Below are 20,722 nucleotides of genomic sequence, written 5' to 3' on the forward strand. Positions count from 1 at the left end.
TCGTCCCGACCTAGAAGTTGTGGGTTCTGTTTACCCTCAGAATCTGAATCAAGATCCGGTGTCCCGGCCCGTAGAGGCATTCTGTAGGAAGCCCCGAGGACTCAGTTCGAGGATCGGGTGTGCCTGGAAGTCCCTTGTGCTCGCACTCTCTTTGTGTCCTGGGACACCTCAGAAGTCCCCAGACGCCGCTCCGCCCCGCGTCCCCGCCCAGAGACACCGAGGCGCGCAGGTATCAGCCCGCGCCCGCTAAGTACAGATTCTGCTCCAGCCGGACGCCGCCGGGACACCGCCCCACCGCCGGGTCGCGGACTTCCCAGTCAGCGCACACGCACCTGCCTCGAGACCCGCCCCTGGGAGCTTTCTTTCGGGTCCTCCGCGCCAGACATGAGGCCAGCTAAATCAGGAGCCCCACTGTCCACGCTCCTCCTGCTCGTTCTGGTTTTGCCCCAGCCCGGGGCCCACGGGAGGCCCCGGAGTGGCAGGGGAGCATATGCCGCGGAGCAAGAACCCAAGTCGTGGCTTTTCCTCCCCGCGGCCAGAGCCGGCCGGGCACCCAACGCCTCACGGAGCACCGGTAAGCAGTCCTTTGCTCTGATGCAGGGATTTAAGAAGGCGGAATTAAGCAGAGCAGAGAACAGACCATCTCTGCAGATAACCGGTTTTCAGGAAAAGAGGTAATGAGTTTATTAGATTTAGCACTGTTGGGATTTAAGTAGCAAAAAACCCCGTCTCGCAAAGGAACTGGAGTGCTGTGTCCCTTCCTTGGTGAAGAAGCCCGTTTCAGGAGGCTGGTGGAGCAGCTGAAACCCATGGGGCTCAACCCCAGCTGGTCCAGGCAGAGTGCACAGGTTCTGTATCTGACAGTGCCTCATTCTGGGTCTTCCTGGGTTTTGAGCATTCAGTGAGCATTGCCTGAGCACACAGACACAGCCTGAACAGACTCAGGAATGCCCCCTTTGCTTTCCCCTTCAAGTTGGTCTCAGGGGATGGTTAAAGAACCGCTAATTTTGAGCAGGCTGAGGTGGTTCTTGTTCACACAGACCTTCCCTAGATTGGGTTCCTCTATCAGCTCTGGGCACTCAGGTCCCTGGCTACTTAGATGCTGAAGGAGGGGAGGAGGGAAAAATGAGGGAGAAAAAAATAGCCAATATAGGGGTCCTGAGATGCCCCAAGGTAGAGAAGTCCAGTATGATTGGGAAATGTGAAAATCGTAGGGCACAGTGAGGTCAGAGGGGGCAGTCAAGAGTGCAGGGCACCAGGGCAGGAAGAAAGGTAGTAAGCGAGGAATAGAGAAGCTTCGAACACTTGTCTCTGTTTAGAGCTTGTGCCATACAGAGCCAGGTAGAACCACGGGCTAGGCTGGAAGCAGAAGTGACCCTCTTTGGGGCCATCTGCTCGCCTGGGGACCAGCCCAGTTGGCTGCCTTGCTGTCACCTCATAACTCTCTTGCCTCACATTTCACTTTTAATAAAGCAAAGAGGGATTACTTAGTATCATTTTTCTTCCATAGTGGTTGTGATATAAATACATAGTTATTTCCTCCACAAACTTTCACTGAGTGCCTATTACATGCCAGGCTGAGACCACCTACTGAAGCAGGCAGCCAGATGTCTGTGTTCTGTCACATTCAGGGTATGGAGGGAGAAAGGCTGTGCACAGGTAAAGCCAGAGAGGAAGCAGCGGGAGGTGTTGGCCAGGGCCTCAGAAGCTGAGGTGGGTTGTTGAGTTTCTGGTGCCGGGCCAGGGCAGAGCTTTCCAGGGTGACTAGCAAGCCCAGAGCTCTCAGGAGGGGAGGGGAGCTTCTGGGGGTGACTACAGCAGTGGTGTCACATCCTTCATGTATATGGACTTGAAATTATTGTGAGCCTAAATATTTATCTCTGTTAAGAGTTCAGAAATAGCTAAAGGTAAAACCAAAGAATGGCCAAAATAGTAATTAGTAAAAGTTTATTGGGGATTCACCAAAAAGAGTTTGCACGCCAGGCACTTTGTTGTTATAAAGCAGCCTATATAGTGAGAAAGCAGTGACCATTTATTCTTCACAGTGATTGATTATAGAATTACAATTAAGTGCTTGGGAATTGGTTGGTAGTTACCTGATACCGACATTGGCAAACAGTTTAAGTTTTGCTTATGAGTTTTAGAGGCATAAGCAAGAGATGACCCAGGTCAAGTTAACCTTACAAAATAAGCTAAATTAAGCTTTGCTTGTATGACAAAACTGACTTGGTCTGCTCAGAGAATTTTCTTCCTTTCTTTCTCTCTCTCTCTCTCTTTTTTTTTTAAAAAGATTTTATTTATTTATTTGACAGAGAGAGACACAGTGAGAGAGGGAACACAAGCAAGGGGAGTGGGAAAGGGAGAAGCAGGCTTCCCAAGGAGCAGGGAGGCCAATGCGGGACTTCCAGGACTCTGGGATCATGACCTTAGCTGAAGGTAGATCCTTAACCGACTGAGCCACCCAAGCGCCCTGCTCAGAGAATTTTCAAGGCTGGTCTTCATTTGGTTTTGATTTTAACATCTCAGAGAAGGAAATGTTACTTTGGAATGAAAAAGAATGGGGGAAAGGCCCAAACTACAGACATATTAATGTTAACACATTATTTCAGACCAATTTCATTTAACAGATCTTTTCTCCCCAGTCACAGATTTACAGTGGTGTTTCCTGGTTTTCTAAGAAGGCTCTAACTTCTAACTTCTCTTGGATGCAGGACGTTCCAGTCCTATTGTGACTTGCCCCTCTGCCTTCTGTAGTTCTCACTGGGCACCACAGAGGGCACCCTGTACCAGCCACACTGATTCAGACACAGATTCAGACTGTTCCTTACAGATACCAGCCGGTTCTTTGCCTCTCCTACTTTGGAGCCTCCAAGAATGTGCTTCTCTCATCTCTCCGAATTCTGTCTATCCTCCTCGGCTCTGTTACTTTCTGGTATCTTTGTTCCGTGTTCAAAAATATGGAAATCCTGAATTTACTTTGCAACCATCCCCACAGTTCTGATGGAACTTGGGTGTACATAACAGTGGAATCTTCTGTGTTACAACCTAAATCCCTTCTATTTCCAATCTGTTACTATTATAGCTGCTCACTTAGCCAGACCTATCAGCTGAGTAAAATTTCTTCCACAAGAATAATAAAAATAATTTTCCTTATTTTGCATATCACCAAGAAGGAAGTACAGTGGGTTTTTGTTTTTGTTTTTGTTTTTGTTTTTTGCAGATGAGTAAAATATTTAAAATAATTTATTTGCAGAGTTACTGGAAGGTGTTTGTTTCACTGAAAAACAATAATACAGGAAAAAGTCAAGAAGCAAAGGTGATGTGTGATATTTTGCTAAGCACTTGGGAAGTGCTATCACTAGAACACTCATTATGAGGAGCCAGAGTGAGCTCGCATGAATGAACTTCTGCCCTTCAGAGTATTTCTGAGTAGTGACTGTTGTAGGACATCATTCACCTAGCTGCTAAGGGGAAATTCTGAGTGGAAGTTGATAGGATCACATACGATGGCTCCTCTTTCCTTGGAATGGCACAGTCCTAGGAGTCTGCCTTTCAGTCATAAAATTGGCAAGAAAAACTAGGATTTTAAAAATTCCTTTATAATGTTTCCCCCTGCTTTGGACTTCATTTTTATAGCTAGAAATAAGCTCTAAAGCGTTCCGATTTCTAGGATCTTTGTTGCCATGCAGAAGACAGAAATTGATGGCTAAGTCATTGGTTCAGAGTCTGTGTTCCCCTCCTGTGTGTGCTATTGAAGAAAACATCATTGAGCTCCTGGGTGGTTCACTCCGTTAACTGGCTGCCTCTGGCTCAGGTCATTATCCCAGGGTTTTGGGATCAAGTCCTGCAGAGTCTCCCTCAGCCGCTCCCCTTGCTTGTGCTTTCTCTCTTTCATATAAATAAATAAAATCTAAAAAAAAAAAAAAAAAGAACATCACTGAAGTGGGAAGTAACATGTCTTGGAGTTTAGCCATTTATTACAACTCTATTTCTTTGTCAACATAAGCTACCAGGAAATAGTAGTGAAAACATTATATCATGTTTGAAAGTGTATAGTTTTATACATATTAATAAAATTAAAATATTATTAAAATAGGATTTACCTGGAATTATTGTCAGCCTCGTTGGTTAGATTATCTTATTCAGTAATGATTTTTTTCCCCTTTAAACACAAGACAGAATTTTTCTTCTACAAATTTCCTCATATTGTGACTTGTATTAGTTTATGCATATAATATGTATAAAATATATACGTAGATTATATTTGTATAGTATAATATTATACTATCTGGATATAAGCCTCTTGCGGTTGGAACTGAGGATTACTCAGTTTTTAATGCCCTGTAGGCTATTAAGTTCATTAGATGCAATTGACTTTTAGGAGAACATTTTTTCTTTGGAACTGAAATTTTGAAATGGAAAAAAAATTTTAATTAACTTTAAAAGTAAAAGAATTGATTTTTTATTTGCCCTCAAAGGCTGATTAGATCTTATGATTTAATCTGTGCCATTTCTGAGTCATGAGCTCACTTCTTAGCATTTATGACCAAGTTTAGACAATACAACATCTGCTACCCTTAATGCCTTCTAGGGCAGTGGTTCTTCGAATGAGGCCATATACCTCGGAAGCAACTGGGAGGCAAGTTTTTGAATGTAATTATCGTGTTCACCTTGGATATCCTAAATCTCTGAGTATAGCCCGTGCCTCTGCATCAAAAAGCTCTTGGAAGGTTCTTGTGTAATTGAGTTTTTGGAATCACCAGAGATTTTTAACTGAGGACAGTGGGGAGGAGAAAAGTGGTATATCAGAATCTTCTGGGAAGTTTCTTTGAGACAGAGACAATTCCTCACTGGTCTCCACAACCCTAGCCACACTTCTCTTTCCATAGCTCTCTGCCCACCCTGTACCCACATGTACCCACAGCACCATAGCTTTATTTTCCCATGAGTCTGAATGATGATATGTGAAAAAAAATTCTTCCTTGGTCTGCCAGCCTCGGGAGCATTGCCATTCGATACTTGTTAGAGAAGCACTATGCAAAACCTATGAATCTTTAAAAAAAAAAAAAAAAGTGGGGGGGGGGTGCCTGGGTGATTCAGTTTGTTAAGCCTTCAGCTCAGGTCGTGATTCTGGAGTCCCAGGATGGAGTCCCACATTGGGTTCCCAGCTCCACGGGGAGTCTGCTTCTCCCTCTGACCTTCTCCCCTCTCATGCTCTCTCTCTCTCTTTCTCAAATGAATAAAAACAAAATCTTTAAAAGATAAAGAACTATGAAGACCCGTGGTATATGGAGCTTTATGTAAACCTATTAGCCAAACCTTCTCATGCCACCCCTTCTTTCTCTCTCTCTTACTTTTCTCTCTTCTTCCCTTTCTGTTCTCCCCTTCCTCCTTCTTTCTCTCTTTTTTAAAATCTAGCATTAATTTGCATCTCACAGTACTGGTTTTGAAGGAGTCCAATCCTGGTAACATTGTATTGGCCACCGCATTCAGCCCAGCTTTACCTCAGCACCTGGGGGTTACAGGGGGAAAGCCCAGCACATAGTAAAGAGACACAGAACAAGGAAAGGTGACTTGAGGGCAGAACAGTGGGAAGGGGCCACTTATCGGACTGCTAGTACCTCTCCTCAGGCCTCCCTCTTCCCTGAGACACAACAATATTGGAATTAGGCCAATTAATAACCCCACAGTGGCTTGTAAGTGTTCAAGTGAAAAGAAGAGTCACAGCTCTGTCACTTTAAATTGAAAGTAAGAAATGATTAAGCTTAGTGAGGAGGATACATCAGAAGCTGAGATAAGCCAAAAGCTAGGCCTCTTGCAGCAGTTAGCCAAGATGTGAATGCAAAGGAAAGGGGCACCTTTCCTTAAGAATCTGCCTTCAGCTCAGGTCATGATCCCAGGGTCCTGGGATCAAGCCCCATGTCAGGCTCTTTGCTCAGCCTGTTTCTTCCTCTCCCTGTAGCTCTGCCTGCTTGTGCACTCTCTCTCTCTCTCTCTCTGTCAAATAAATAAATAATGCAAAGGAAGAGTTCTTAAAGGAAATTTCTTGAAGGAAAGCACCACTCCAGTGAACACACAAATGGTAAGAATGCAAAACAGCCTTATTTTTCATATGGAGAAAGTTTTAATGATATGGATAGAAAACCACACCAGGCAAAACAGCCCCAGGCCAATGCCTAATCCAGAGCAGGGCTCTAACTCTCTTCAATTCTGTGGAGGCTGAGAGAGGTAAAGAAGCTGCAAAAGAAAATTCTGAAGCTAGCAGAGGTGGGTTCATGAGATTTAAGGAAAGAAGCTGTCTGCATAATATCAAAGTGTGAGGTGAAGCGGCAAGTAGTGATTTAGAAGCTAAGCAAGTTCTCCAGAAGATCTAGTTCAGATCATTAGTGAAGGTGCCTACACTAAACAACAGATTTTTAGTGTAGATGAAACAGCCTTCTGAAGAAGATGGAAGAAGATGCCATCTGAGACTTTCATAGCTAGAGAAAAGTCAAAGCTTCAAAGGACAGGTCAACTCTCTTGTTAGGGGCTAACACAGACGGTGACTTTAAAATTGAAGTGAACGCTCCTCTACCACTGCGAAAATCCTGGGCCCCTTGTGAATTATGCTGTGCTCTAGAAATGGAAAAACAAAACTCGGATGAGAACACATCTGTTCACAACACAATTTCTTGAATATTTTAAGCCCATTGTTGATATCTACTCACTGCTCAGAAAAAAGATTCCTTTCCAAAATGTTACTGCTCATTGACAGTGTACCTGAAATCTGATGGAGATACACAATGAGATTCATGTTAGCATGCTTGCAGCCCATGGATCAAGGAGTAATTTTGGCTTTCAAGTCTTATTATTTAATAAATATATTCCACTCAGCTACAGCTGCCAGATAGTGGTTCTTCTGATGGATCTGGGCAAAGTAAATTTTGAAACTTCTGGAAAGGATTGACCTTCCCAGTGCCATTAAGAACATTCATAATTCATGGGAATAGGTCAAAATATAAACATGAATAGGCATTTTTTTAAATTTTTTTTTTAAAGATTTTATTTGTTTATTTGACAGACAGAGAGGCAGGCAGAGAGAGAGAGAGAGGGAAGCAGGCTCCCTGCTGAGCAGAGAGCCCGATGCGGGACTCGATCCCAGGACCCTGAGATCATGACCTGAGCCGAAGGCAGCGGCTTAACCCACTGAGCCACCCAGGCGCCCATGAATAGGCATTTGAAAGAAGTTGGTTCCAACCCTCATGCATGACCTTGAGGAGTTCAAGACTTCAGTGGAGGAAGTAACTGCAGATGTGGTAGAAATAACAAGAGAACCAGAAGTAGAAGTGGGTCAGAATATGTGACTGAATTGCTGCAATTATCATGATAAAACTCTTACAGATGAGGAGTTATTTCCTATGGAAGAGCAAAGAAAGTGGTTTCTTGAGATAGAATCTACTCCTGATGAAGATGTGAATATTGTTGAAATCACAATGAAGGATTTAGAATACTACATTAGCTGAGCTGATAAAGCAGCAGGAGGGTTTGAGAAGACAGAATTCAATTTTGAAATAAGTTTTACTGTGGTTAAAACACTATCAAACAGCTTCACATGCTACAAAGAACACATTCATGAAAGGAAAAATCAGTTGAAGCGGCAAATTTCACTGTTGTCTTATTTCAAGAAATTGTCACACTCAGTCACTTCAGCCTTCAGCAAACACCACCTGATCCATCAGCAGCCATTAACACTGAGGCACTGAGGCAAGGCCCTGCACCAGCAAAGCGATGAAAACTTGCTGAAAGCTCAGATGATGATATAATTTGCAGCTGAAATAACATTAGGCCCCCCCCCCAAAGGTTACATACAAAGAGAGTTAATCTCTTTATTTAAAAATTTCAAACTCTAATAAGAGGTATGATATAAAAACACATTTACGAATACATACTTTTTATGTAATTTTATAAGAACATGTAATTTTATAAGAACAGAAGAGAGTACATGCTTTATGACAGTGTATTTTTTTAAAAAAGATTTTACTTATTTGAGAAAGAGTGAGTATGAGAGAGAGAATGAGGAGGGGGAGGGAGAGGGAGAAGCAGACTCCCAGCTGAGCAGGGAGGCTGATGCGGACTCAGTCCTGGGACCCTGTGCTCATGACCTGAGCTGAAAGCAGACACTTAACTGACTGAGCCATCCAGGCGCCCCATGACTGTATATTTAAAAAAAAACCTAAAAGTATTTTTTAAAGATATTGCTTGCTTGAATATGTTTGTATCAGCTTTTTACTTCAAATATTTAATAAATTTCCATGTTTTTCAAATACCCATATTTCCCACGAACAATTTTCTGAACATTGATATAATAAGGTTAGTTTTTATTTTTGAAAATGGAACTGTTTTTATATATTTACAAAAAGAAATAGTTGTGTCATCTCTAAATAAAGAAAGTGATAATTCAAGGAACTATATAGCAAACGTTTCAATTTAGGTATCTGAAAAATGCTAGCTTAAAACAAAATGAAGGAATGCCCCTCAGTACCTAATAAGGTGCAAAGGATAAATTAACGTGGTTTTGTAAAGAACCAATCAAGTCCAAGCAATTATCTTTATGGTAAGATACTAAGTTATATGCAGGTAAAACTGAACACTAAACGTTTTCTATTATTTTGTTTTCTAGTTGTTCTGTCTTCTGACTTTTTTATTATTCCATATGATCTCTGGTCATTTAAACATTTTTTAAAATTCCAGTTACTTCATAGGGTAGCTCTATTTTTAGCTTTTTGAGGAACCTCCATACTGTTTTCCACAGTGGCTGCACAAGCTTGCATTCCCATCAGCAGTATAAAAAGGTTCCTCTTTCTTTGCATCCTTGCCAACGTCTGTTTTCCTGACTTGTTAGTTTTAAACATTCTGACCTGTGTGACATGATATCTCATTATAGAACTAGAGGGTATTGTATTAAGTGAAATAAGTCAATCAGAGAAAGACAATTATCATATGATCTCATTCATATGTGGAATTTAAGAAGCAAAACAGTGGAACATAGAAGGGAGGAAAAAATAAAACAAGATGAAATCAGAGGAGGAGACAAACCATAAGAGACTCTTAATCATAGGAAACAAACTCAAGGTTGCTGGAGGGGGTAGGGTGGGGGGATGGGGTAACTGGGTGATGGACATTAAGGAGGGCATGTGATGTAATGATCACTGGGTATTATATAAGACTGATGAATCACTGAACTCTACCTTTGAAACCAATAATACATTGTATGGTAATTAGTTGAATTTAAATTTTAAAAAGGATGCAAAACAATTTTAAAAAGGTGGTCAGACTGTCAAAAAAGTAAAATATATACATACTCCTTTTGTATTCCTCAATATGCTAACTAAAGAATATATTTCTAAAAAAAGTTCCAGTTAATATACAGTATAATAATAGTTTCAGGTATGCAATATAGTGATCCAACATTTCCATACACCACCTCATGCTCATCACAGCACCTGCTCTCCATCTCATTACCAGAGGGGTTACCTCCCCTCTGGTAGCCATCAGTTTGTTCTCTATAGTGAAGAGTCTGTTTTTTGGTTTGCCTCCCTCTCTTTTTTCCTCTCTGCTCATTTGTTTTTTCTTAAATTTCACATATGAGTGAAGTCATACAGTACTTGTCACACTCTGAATAAAAATACGAAACACTTCATGAATTTGCTTTTTAAATTTCACATATGAGTGAAATCATACAGTATTTGTCACTCTCTGACTGAATAAAAATACGAAACACTTCATGAATTTGCTTTTTAAATTTCACATATGAGTGAAATCATACAGTACTTGTCACTCTGAATAAAAATATGAAACACTTCATGAAATTGCTTGTCATCCTTGCTAATCTTCTCTGCACTGTCCCAGTTTTAACATAAATGCTGCAGGAGCCTCTGCCTTGGGCTCAGGTCATGATCCCAGGGTACTGGGATCAAGTCCCGTGTCGCATTGGGACTCTCTGCTTGGCAGGAAGCCTGTGTCCCCCTCTCTCTCTGCCTGCCTCTCTGCCCACTTGTGATCTCTGTCAAATGAATAAATAAAATCTTTAAAAATATATGTATAGGGGCGCCTGGATGGCTCAGTGGGTTAAAGCCTCTGCTTTCGGCTCAGGTCATGATCCCAGAGTCTTGGGATCGAGCCCCACATCGGGCTCTCAGCTCAGCAGGGAGCCTGCTTCCCCTCTCTCTCTGCCTGCCTCTCTGCCTACTTGTGATCTCTCTCTGTCAAATAAATAAATAAAATCTTTAAAAGAAAAATAAATGAAAAACCTAATCACCCTCAAAGGGTGATAGTTTAAAAAATATATATATGTATATTCTGCATGCAGATAAGAGCATGATCTCTGCTCATTTTGAACAAGAGAAGTAGGAATGAGAGATAAGCCTGTCAGCATTTATATACACACATGTATATGCCAATCTTCATAAAAGATTTATAAAGGATTTATCAAAGATTAATAAAATCTTCAAATTTCTTCATAAAAATATTATTGTAAACTTAAAATTGATGATAGTGGCCGTTGGCAGCTGTTTTGGTTAAATAAAAACTAGAAATTTTCACAAATTAGATGAGTGAGATAGGGGGATACTCGGGGGATACTTGTCATGCATTATGAGGAGATCCTTTTGTTTTTAATCCATCCACGTATATAATCTTTTATACCTTGTTTTTAGATACCAGAAGAATGAAGCATGCATTTGAGCCTTGTGCTGTTCAACATGGTAGTCTGCTCAATGCATGTGGCTATCAAGCATTCACAGTGTGTTTGCTTGTCCAAGTTGAGATGTGCCGTAATTGTTAAATACACTGCAGATTTTGAAAACAGTATAAAAAATGTAAAATGTCTTAATATTTTTAAAGCAGGGAATATATGTTGAGATGATAACATTTAGAATATTGGGTTAAGCAAAATAAATTATTAAATACATTTTACCTATTCTTTTTTACTTTTTAAGGTGTAGCTACTAAAAACTTTGAAATCACGTATGTGACTTATATTTCTATAATGGAGATTGCTTTTTAAGACCATTTTCCATAATATATCAATCAACTAATCTTTTGTGGGGTGATTCTCTTCTATTTGATTTCTCAAGTAGTATTTTGTTGATCCAAAACTATCATAGGTGCATCCTAACATTAAATACAAATCCAGTTTCCATCAACTAGGTTTTTTTTTTTTTTTAAAGATTTGATTTATATACTCGACAGAGTGAGAGAGAGATCACAAGTAGGCAGAGAGGCTGGCAGGGGTGGGGTGGAAGCAGGCTCCCTGCTGAGCAGAGACCCCAGTGCAGGTCTTGATCCCAGGACCCTGAGATTATGACCTGAGCTGAAGGCAGAGGCCTAACCCACTGAGCCACCCAGGGGCCCCAAAATCAACTAGTTTTTTTTTTTTTTAATTGAAAAAGTATTACAGATTTATGTTCAAAGTTAAAATTAATAATAAATATGTATTGAAAAATACCTCTTTTCTCCCACCCCTACTTCTTGCCTTTCTGCAGTCACCATTACAGTTTTAATACAAATAGGAGTGTGCTACCAAGCAGGCATTGGCAAACTTTTTCTAGAAATGGCCAGATAGTAAATATTTTGGTTTTGTGGACTCTCTGATCTCTGCAGAAACCACTCAATTTTGCATTATAGCACGAAAGCAGGCGTAGACCACATGTGACCAAATTAGTATGGCTGTGTTCCAATAAAACTTTATATGTGAAAATAGGCATAGGGCAGAATTTGACGCCTGACACTAGTGCTGTTCATTGGAAATACAATAGCTTATCTCTGAACCTTTTGACTTATCTGTGTGTATCTTGTTTCTCCATACTGGGCATTATGATCTTTTAAGAGTGAATCTTGACTACGTCATCCCCTTTCCTAATCTTTGACTTCTCATCACTCGTAGAATTAAGGACAAAGTTTATAAAGGACTATAAGAGCATCTATGTCTGCTGCTTACGTGTGTGTATGTATGAGAGAGAGAGAGAGTGGGAGCACAGGCATGAGTCAGGGAGGAGTGACATAGGGAGAGGGAGGAGTAGACTCTCTGCTGAGCAGGGAGCCCAATGCAGGACTTGATCCCAGGACCCTGGAATCATGACTTGAGCCCAAGACAGATCCTTAACCAACTGAGTCACCCTGGAGCCTTTGTCTGTTGCTTTAGCCGACATTTCTCTCCCTCACCTTCTTCCTCTTTTAGCCATCCTGGACAGTTCTTAAATACCTGAAATACAGTGTAATCTTTTCCTCCTCAGAGATTTCTTTCTTTCTCCCTTTCTCCTCCCTCCCTCCTTCCCTTCCTTCCTTCTTTTTCTTTCTGCCCTTCCCTTCCCTTCTCTTTTCTTCTCTCTTTTTTTTTTGGGGGGGGGTGGCTAAGGTGATGTTTCCATCTCTTACCTAGATATCTCTTGCTTATCACTTTGTCAACTTAAATATCACTTTTCTGTTTCATTTAAGTCAGTCTGCTTTATGTTCCTAAATTGTGTTTGTACTTTGAAATGAAAATTCAAGTGTATTTAAAGTGTGGTTTTCTTGGTGGCCTATACTGAGCTCAAGCAAGACATTGATTGTTTTCATTTGAAAGGCAACAAGCTACTGGAAGGATTATCCTCTCAGCTTTTAATTCCTTAAACATTTGCCAGATGACCCATCTGCAAAGCAGTGTTGTACACCCTGCAGATGAACAAGACATTGTACCTTTCCTCAAGAAGCCACAATATTGGGATGCCTGGGTGGCTCAGTGGGTTAAGCCGCTGCCTTCGGCTTAGGTCATGATCTCAGGGTCCTGGGATCGAGTCCCGCATCGGGCTCTCTGCTCAGCAGGGAGCGTGTTCCCTCTCTCTCTCTCTGCCTGCCTCTCCGTCTACTTGTGATTTCTCTCTGTCAAATAAATAAATAAAATCTTTAAAAAAAAAAAAGAAGCCACAATATTATGGTGGAGACAGACTCATGCATTGTTCACTATCATGCTAATCTGAAAATTGCTTTTATAGAAGTTAGAAAGTGTGCTATGGGAGTGTAGACGAGGGGTGTCCTCCTGAGTGTCATCATTGTGCCAGGCCTCATCAGAGAAACACAATTACTATATGATCTCACTGATATGTGGAATGTAAGAAACAAAACAGAGGATCATAGAGGAAGAAAGGAAAAAGTAAAACAAGACACAACCAGAGAGGGAGACAAACCATAAGAGGTTCTTAATCATAGGAAATCAGCTGGGGGTTGCTGGAGGGGAGGAGGGGAGGGAGATGGAGTAGCTGGGTGATGGACATTAAGGAGAGCATGGGATGTAATGAGCACTGGGTATTATATAAGACTGATGAATCACTGAACTCTACCTATGAAACCAATTAATGTTGTGTGTTAATTAATTGGATTTAAATTTTAAAATATTTAAAAAATCATAGTTGAAAATGTTTTTGGAACTAGAATTATTGATAGTCTTCGAACCTGTTTTAGCCATAGAACTCCAACCGTACTCAACTAACTCAGCTTTCAGAAAGGGCCAGAGGAGCTACCTTGCCAGATAAATTGGGGAGTACTGACTTCCCAGGAGCCAATTTGCTACGCTTGGTTTCAGAGAGGTATTGGGGAAAGACCTGTGTTCAGGCTGGAATATAATTAATGAGAGCACCAAAATATTTATATAAAGAAATACTTCTATCTTCCTATTGCTTTGTTTTTCTGGATTAGTTTGGATGGTTCATAAGTACAGATGTTTGTTGTCAGTGGGAGGAGAGCTCCAATCCAGCTGTACACCTGTCATCCTAACAGTGCTGCTCTGGACTCAGAACTGGGCTGCTAGGAGCAGGGAGTTCCCTATGCAAGGAAGCACTCTTATACTCCTTATTAACTCTAGGATGTAAAGGGCTGTTAGAATTCCTATGTCTTCATTTTACACTACCTATCTCAACGAGGTACACAAATCAGTGTGGTCCTTCAGACTCACTTATTATGCCCCTATTAAAACTCATATGATGTTTGACAGGCACAAGAGTCAATCTATAAAAAGGACATTGTGAGTTTAAATCTGTAACTGCCAATGAAATTGGGTTCAAAATTTTATTTGTTTCTGTTTTCTTTTCCTCTAAAAGAGTTGTGTCTATTTCAAACTGTTTTTTATAAATTGTGTTTTTTGCTTATAGGGAGTACAAAGTGAAGTGTGAGATGTAGTTTGATTTTTTATTTTCACTTACTTAAAATGCAAAACCCCAGGAGCCTGGGTGGTGCAGTCGGTTAAGTGTCTGCCTTTGGTTCAGCACTTGATCCCAGGATCCTAGAATCACACCCCAAATCAGGGTCCCTGCTCACCTGGGAGTCTGCTTCTCCCTCTCCCCCTCCCTGTCCCCCTAACCTTCCTACTTGTGCTCACGCGGTCTCAATTTCTCTCTCAAAACTAAATAAAATCTTAAAAAATGCAAATCCCCTTAAAGTGGGAGTGTATCATGAACTGGAGATTATTTCACCTCATTTTTTCTGGCTGCTGTGGGGAGAGTGGGTTAGAGGAATGAGAAGACCCATCAGGGAGCTGCAGCACAGGGATAATGACCAAAGTATGATGGCTTGGAATGAGTCTTGTTTTAATGAGAAGAAGCAGAGTGTATGGGTCATGGGTAATTTCTGGCACTGGAATATATAAAATTAAGTAATGGTGTGTATATAGTAGGAAGGAAAGAGGAAAGTCAGGCATACTTTCTTGATATCTGGGTTGAGCAAAGAGTAAGGAGTGATGCCTTGTATGAGACAGGGAACATGGTGGGTGGGGGGCAGGGAACAGGTCTGGGATCTTGGAGAAATCAGGTGTTCAGTTCTGGCTATACACTTTTGAGAGGTCTGTAAGTTTCCCAGGTAGAGTGGTAGAGCACGCAGGTAGCTCTGCGGGAGGTCTGGAACTCCAGGGAATGGTCAGAGCCAGAGATACGGATTTGGAATCAGCTGCATGAACTGCCATGAGTTCATGTGTTAGGTGGTTGTCAATATAGACGATTTATAAGGATATTTTTAATGGTGGAAATGCATCTAAGAAATTGTAATTTTTTTTCTTTTCAGAAATATTCCCAAGAGATTTGAATTTAAAAGACAAATTCATAAAACATTTCACAGGTAAGCACAAAATCTCTCAGTGATACAACTAAATAAAAGCTTGTATACAAATTACTGTTAGGCATTAGGGATATGAAGATAAATGTCTGTAAGAAGCTCAACAGTCCAGTTAGGAAAGTGGACAAATGCTATTAAATTGCACTAATAATAATATCAACCAGATCTTGGTAAATAATAGAAATGTGTATATATATATATATTAGGGATGCACAGAAAGTGAATAATTTTGCCAAAAACTACCAGGAAAAGCTTGTAGGGTGCACATTTAAGTTGGGCTCTAAAGGAGAATAACATTTTCCTGGATGAAAGAAACACTCTGGTGAGAAGAAATTCTTTGAGAACATGGTAGCTTGGGGGCAGGACAGGTAGATGGTGTGGATACACTGTGGGGTAAGTTTAGGTAAGGGTGTGTGTGGCCACTGGACAAAAGTATGGCTAGAAAGGTAGGTTGGAGTCATACTGTGAAGAATTCTAAATGATATATATCCTAAGGAATTTAGGTCATGCTTCTTAGGCAATGGGGGCAACAGAAGTTTTTTTTTTTTGAATGGGGGAAAGACAGATTTTCATATGCCATGTTTTTTTTTTTTTTAAGGTTATTTATTTATTTGAGAGAGAGAGAGAATGAGAACACAAGCCTGGGATGGGGAGGAAAAGGGAAAGAAAGTCTTAAGTAGACTAGTAGACTCTGCAGTGAGGTCCGAGCCTGACAGGGGGCTCTATCTCATGACCCTGAGATTTCTACCTGAGCTGAAACCAAGAGTCAGACACTTAACTGACTGTACCACCCAGGCATCCCCATATGCCATGTCCTAAGCACAGATGAAATACTCTCTTATGACACTCTCGTTCTTTTTATCAACTTTGTGAATCATTGGAAATCATGTTATGCCTCAAGTTCTAGTAATTCACTAAATTATTGTGAATCAAGCACAACCACCTTCACCATTGCTATTGCCCGACTGCTCCTAACCATCCCAGCTGCCCTTCACTGTTTTACATCTCAGGCCTATAAGCTGGGAAAATTATGGTTTTCCCACTTAAAGAAACCATTGGCCATATTTAATTAATCTGAGAATGATGGTTGTGAGCTTAAACCAAGACCCACCCTAGCAAGTGTAAGGAATTTTCCAGTGTTTAGCATTTCTAGTCACTCTGTTCACAACACTGTGAGCCCTTCTACCACTTCCAAAACATCAGATTCCAGATGTAGGGATAAGTTTTGGTGGGGATTCTCTGGGTTTGTGGCAATAAATAAGGGAAGTCTCAAGTCCCTGCTCACTTTACTACTGTCCTTGACACTAACAAGACACAAATTAATTAGAAAATGGAATTTGTGTCTCTGTATATAAACATTAATTCCTATTATATTAAAAAAAAAAACCTGAAGAACAGAAAGTGGGAACGAGGATATTTATTTTTTATTCTTCACATCTACTTGATTTGATTTGTACAATTTCTTTTTCTATCTAAAGCTTTTCCCCTCTTAATTATTCTAAAGAGTTCTTCAGAACCTGAAGTTTCCAGTATGTGAAATGGTGAGAATTGGTAATGAATTCAGATGATTTTTCACAGATTACAACTTACTACCGCCCACAGAGCTAGGGTAAGGAGAAGTGTTCTCAGACAAGTTCTTTTAAGGGCATGGAAGGATGTTAAGTTACAGTTGTATTATTTCCATCCATCAAGTACTAGCAAATTTGTTTGGAAAACATGCCGATGTTTATCATAAACGTTCTTTTCCTAATAGGGCCAGTCACATTTTCAGCTGAATGTAGCAAACATTTCCATCGACTCTATCACAACACTAGGGATTGTTCAACACCAGCTTGTAAGTAGTTTGGATAGGTTTCCTTTTTTTTTCCATTAAAATAAAATCTTTATGCAACAATAAATGCATAGTAATTTAAACTTCAACTGTCTGCGTCTGGGGATAGACTAAACAATGTATGAGATGTTATTTATAACATTGACAGTACTTAAATGAAGGCTTGTGTGTGCTGTTGAGAGTGCAAAGAATGAAACTGAATTGTAATTGGGACTATATCCAAATCTGAAAATAGCCAGATTTCCTTAAGGACTGAAATGTTTGTCAGGATTTAAGCCTTTTTTCATTTTTCAAATTCCTTCGCATGAAGTGCTCTTCATATAAATGAAAAAGAAAATAAGATGACCATGAAGAATAAGTCAAAATTTCCTCTTCAGTTATTTTAAAGTAAATAATTTCATATCATTTATACAATGAGTGACCGATTGTTCTGAAGAATTATAGCATAGTGTTTTAAATGTGGCTCTAATGAATTCTTTTGGACACTTAAGTCACCAAAGTTAGTAATTTCAAATGTAATATTTTAATGTTATTATTGAAAATGCTCAAATTGGGATCATGTGTGGTAACTCAGTTGGCTGTTTTTAAATTCCTTTCTAAACCTAAACTTCCCTTTTAAGGTACATGGATTTTAAGCATTTTGTTTCTTTTTAACTAGATTGGTCATCTTGAAGCATGTTTAATTTTACTCAGGATGTTGAATCAGAATTGTTATAATTTTTTTCAAAAACTGCTTGTGTTCTATGACTAAGGGAAATTAATCACACTGGAATCAAAGCAAACTAAGTCGTAGCACAGCATAGTGAAGAAAGCTTACTCTTTGAACTCAAACTACTCAGTAGTTATGAGATTCTTGACATTTGGATGCTGGTTTTTCATCTCTGTCTTTAAAGTGAGGGAACAGTAACATCTACCTAATTGTGTTAGGAGAATTAATGAGAAAACCCAGGTTAAGCATTTGTTGTGTTGGGTGCTTATTAAATCTTAGCTCTCATTCTCAATTAGTGATAATAATAATATGGTTTTCCCACATTTATAATAACTGTATACATAATTTTCCCTTAAATGTTTTTTGTAGATTACAAGAGATGTGCTAGATTGCTAACAAGATTAGCAGTGAGTCCCTTGTGCTCACAGACCTAGAAGACTTTCCCTGTGAGTATGTATTTATTCATTTTTCTTATTCTGTTTAATCAGCTAGCTTTCTGAAGAAATTTTGAACAATTTAGAAAGCCAGGCAGCTGATTGTAGCAACACCTAATGAAATTAATCTGTGGATTTTTCACTTAGTATTAAAGCTTTGTCTAAATGCTCAGACTGCTTTATTGAATTAATTAAAAATGCCCTCAACAGTGATTAAATTAAGTAAAATAAACAACTTTTTGGCAGCCTTACCAGTCTTGAGTGATTTTTTTTAAGATTTTATTTATTTATTTGACAGAGAGAGATCACAAGTAGACAGAGAGGCAGGCAGAGAGAGAGAGAGAGGAGGAAGCAGGCTCCCCGCCGAGCAGAGAGCCCGATACAGGACTCGATCCCAGGACTCTGAGATCATGACCCGAGCCGAAGGCAGCGGCTCAACCCACTGAGCCACCCAGGCGCCCTTGAGTGATTTTTAAAAATATTTCATCTATTGGGGTTATATTATTATTGTACAGAAGCCTTATGCAAATAGACATTAGATGTACAAAGCTATATAAAGCTCTACCTTTTCTTAACTGGTCAAAAGATATAATAAAAGTAGCACTGGGATCTAAAATTTTGGTTTATGTAGGGTACATAACAAAAAGAAATAAAGTATTGGAAGAGTAAAGGAAAAAGCAAGGGATCAAAAATATGATAAATATGTAATCATCATCTGCTCTAGCTTATACTTTGCCAGAGTGAAATTGTAAGTCAGAATTTTCATTCTGACTAAATTACCCTAGGAGCCCTAGGACAATAAAGTATTTGGATAACCCCCCAAAAAACCCATTTATTTACAAAAGTAGACTCTATACAAGAAACTGAAAGACTTTTTTCTACTAGAGATTTTTCTCCTCAGTAGTTCTTTCCTGGGACAGAACGAAGCCAACACACTTTTGGGTCAATATTTCAGCACCATGGACAAGTCTCTTAAGAAACACGTTTTCACAGTTTGTGAGAGTAGAAATGGAAGTCATGGAATGTGTATATAGAAGTATCTCTGAATCTCTTGATTTGGCCCATTAAACTTGATCTACCCAAGTAACTGCATGGGGATTTACTTAACTCATCTCACAGGTTCATTGTGCCAATTACTAAGACAATCTTGACTTGTTGCTTATTTCTATTCTTATTTAAAAAGCAATTATAAATAAATAATAATAATTGATACTCTTAATTCTGCATATTCACAGTTTCAGAATTTTAAAAAGTTCTCTCTCCCTCCCTTTTTAAAAAGGTTTATTTATTTTAGAGAGAGAGTACAGCAGAAAGGGGAAGAAAGAGAGGGAGAGAAAATCTGAAACAGATTCTGCATTGAGTGTGGAGCCTGATTTGGGGCTGGATCTTACAACCCTTAGGTCATGACCTGATCTGAAAGCAAAAGTTGGATGCTTAACAAACTGCACACCCAGGCTTCTCCCAATTTTTTTTCTTTCTTTCTTTCTTTTCTTTTTTTTTTTTTTTTTTAGATTAAGAGAAGATCATTTTAATGTTCAGAGGCAAGATATTTGAATAATAACTCTCAATCTATCTCAAACCTTTTGAATAATATAAAACATGAATAAATAAAGAAAATTCATTAGGCTATTGAAGTGATCTAAATCAAGACACATTTATCTTTCTTTGTTTTAATATATTTTATGTGAATGAGTGAATTTGCATAAAGTCAAAAAACAACATAAAAACCATGAAAATTCTCAAAAAATGAGTGCTGTACTATAATTCCAAATACTGTATATAAAGTTACATTCTCCTAGAACTAGATTCATAGAAGACAGAGCTGATAAATATGCCCCTTAGAAATTGCAGAGAAAGATATATTTCTATAGAATATCTGTTTCTAATTATTTATTTAACAAGGTATTAGAAATACAGTATTAGAGATTAACAAATTTTAAGGATATTTATGTTACTTAGGTTATGCCAAGTTCATTTTTTGGTTTATTTAGATATCATAAAACTTTAATGGGGGAGTCATAATTTAAAGTATCTAAAAGTACTGATTGACCCTTCTACCCCTCCACACTCATTAGCTTATATTCTCAGAATTAAATTATAAATTGAGCCCACAGATTCCTTCAGCAAAATAAAATAAAATACAATATAACTATATTAAAACTATGCATACTTTTAAGTACATTAAGAATCAGAATATAAATAATATTTTTCTTTTTCCCCCTGACAGGCATTTCTTAAGAATGTAAATTTGATTTGAAGAAAAAAGTGCCTGGAATCATACTAACTGTACAAAGAGATGAAGCATCTAATTTTATGGCATGTTAATATGAGTAAAATAGAGACTTCTCAGAAACAACTGATTATTTGTGTCTTTCCATATAGTTCAGTCTTCCTTGGTTTATTTTCATGTATAGAGTAATTTGAAATTTTTAAAAAATAAAGTTTAAATCACACAATGTATATAGAATATCAAAAGTGTGCTATTCTTTTATTTTTGCTAGAAATATTTTATTTTCTTACATGGTTTATGTTCCATATAGGTATGGATTAAATATTCAACTATATAAATTATGTCTGAGAGTGTTGAGATGAATGAGAAATGATTTTGGTATATGATTTGAGTAACAGGTT

At 39.0% G+C, this 20,722-nt stretch overlaps 1 protein-coding gene and 1 pseudogene across 1 annotated transcript; one reads left to right on the forward strand and one right to left on the reverse strand.

Annotated features, from left to right (window-relative positions):
- The first annotated feature begins 384 nt into the window (after positions 1 to 384).
- ALKAL1 (ALK and LTK ligand 1) lies at positions 385 to 18,096 on the forward strand. Its single transcript, XM_044244490.1, has 4 exons — positions 385 to 574; positions 15,067 to 15,120; positions 16,871 to 16,951; positions 18,027 to 18,096. Exons 1-4 carry the CDS (start codon positions 385 to 387, stop codon positions 18,089 to 18,091), a joined length of 390 nt encoding a protein of 129 aa, XP_044100425.1. The 3' UTR covers positions 18,092 to 18,096.
- On the reverse strand, positions 9,825 to 9,914 carry LOC122905769 (annotated as a pseudogene).
- Positions 18,097 to 20,722: the final 2,626 nt, after the last annotated feature.

Source organism: Neovison vison, chromosome 4, assembly GCF_020171115.1.
Source record: "Neovison vison isolate M4711 chromosome 4, ASM_NN_V1, whole genome shotgun sequence".
NCBI classification, from domain to species: domain Eukaryota; kingdom Metazoa; phylum Chordata; class Mammalia; order Carnivora; family Mustelidae; genus Neogale; species Neogale vison.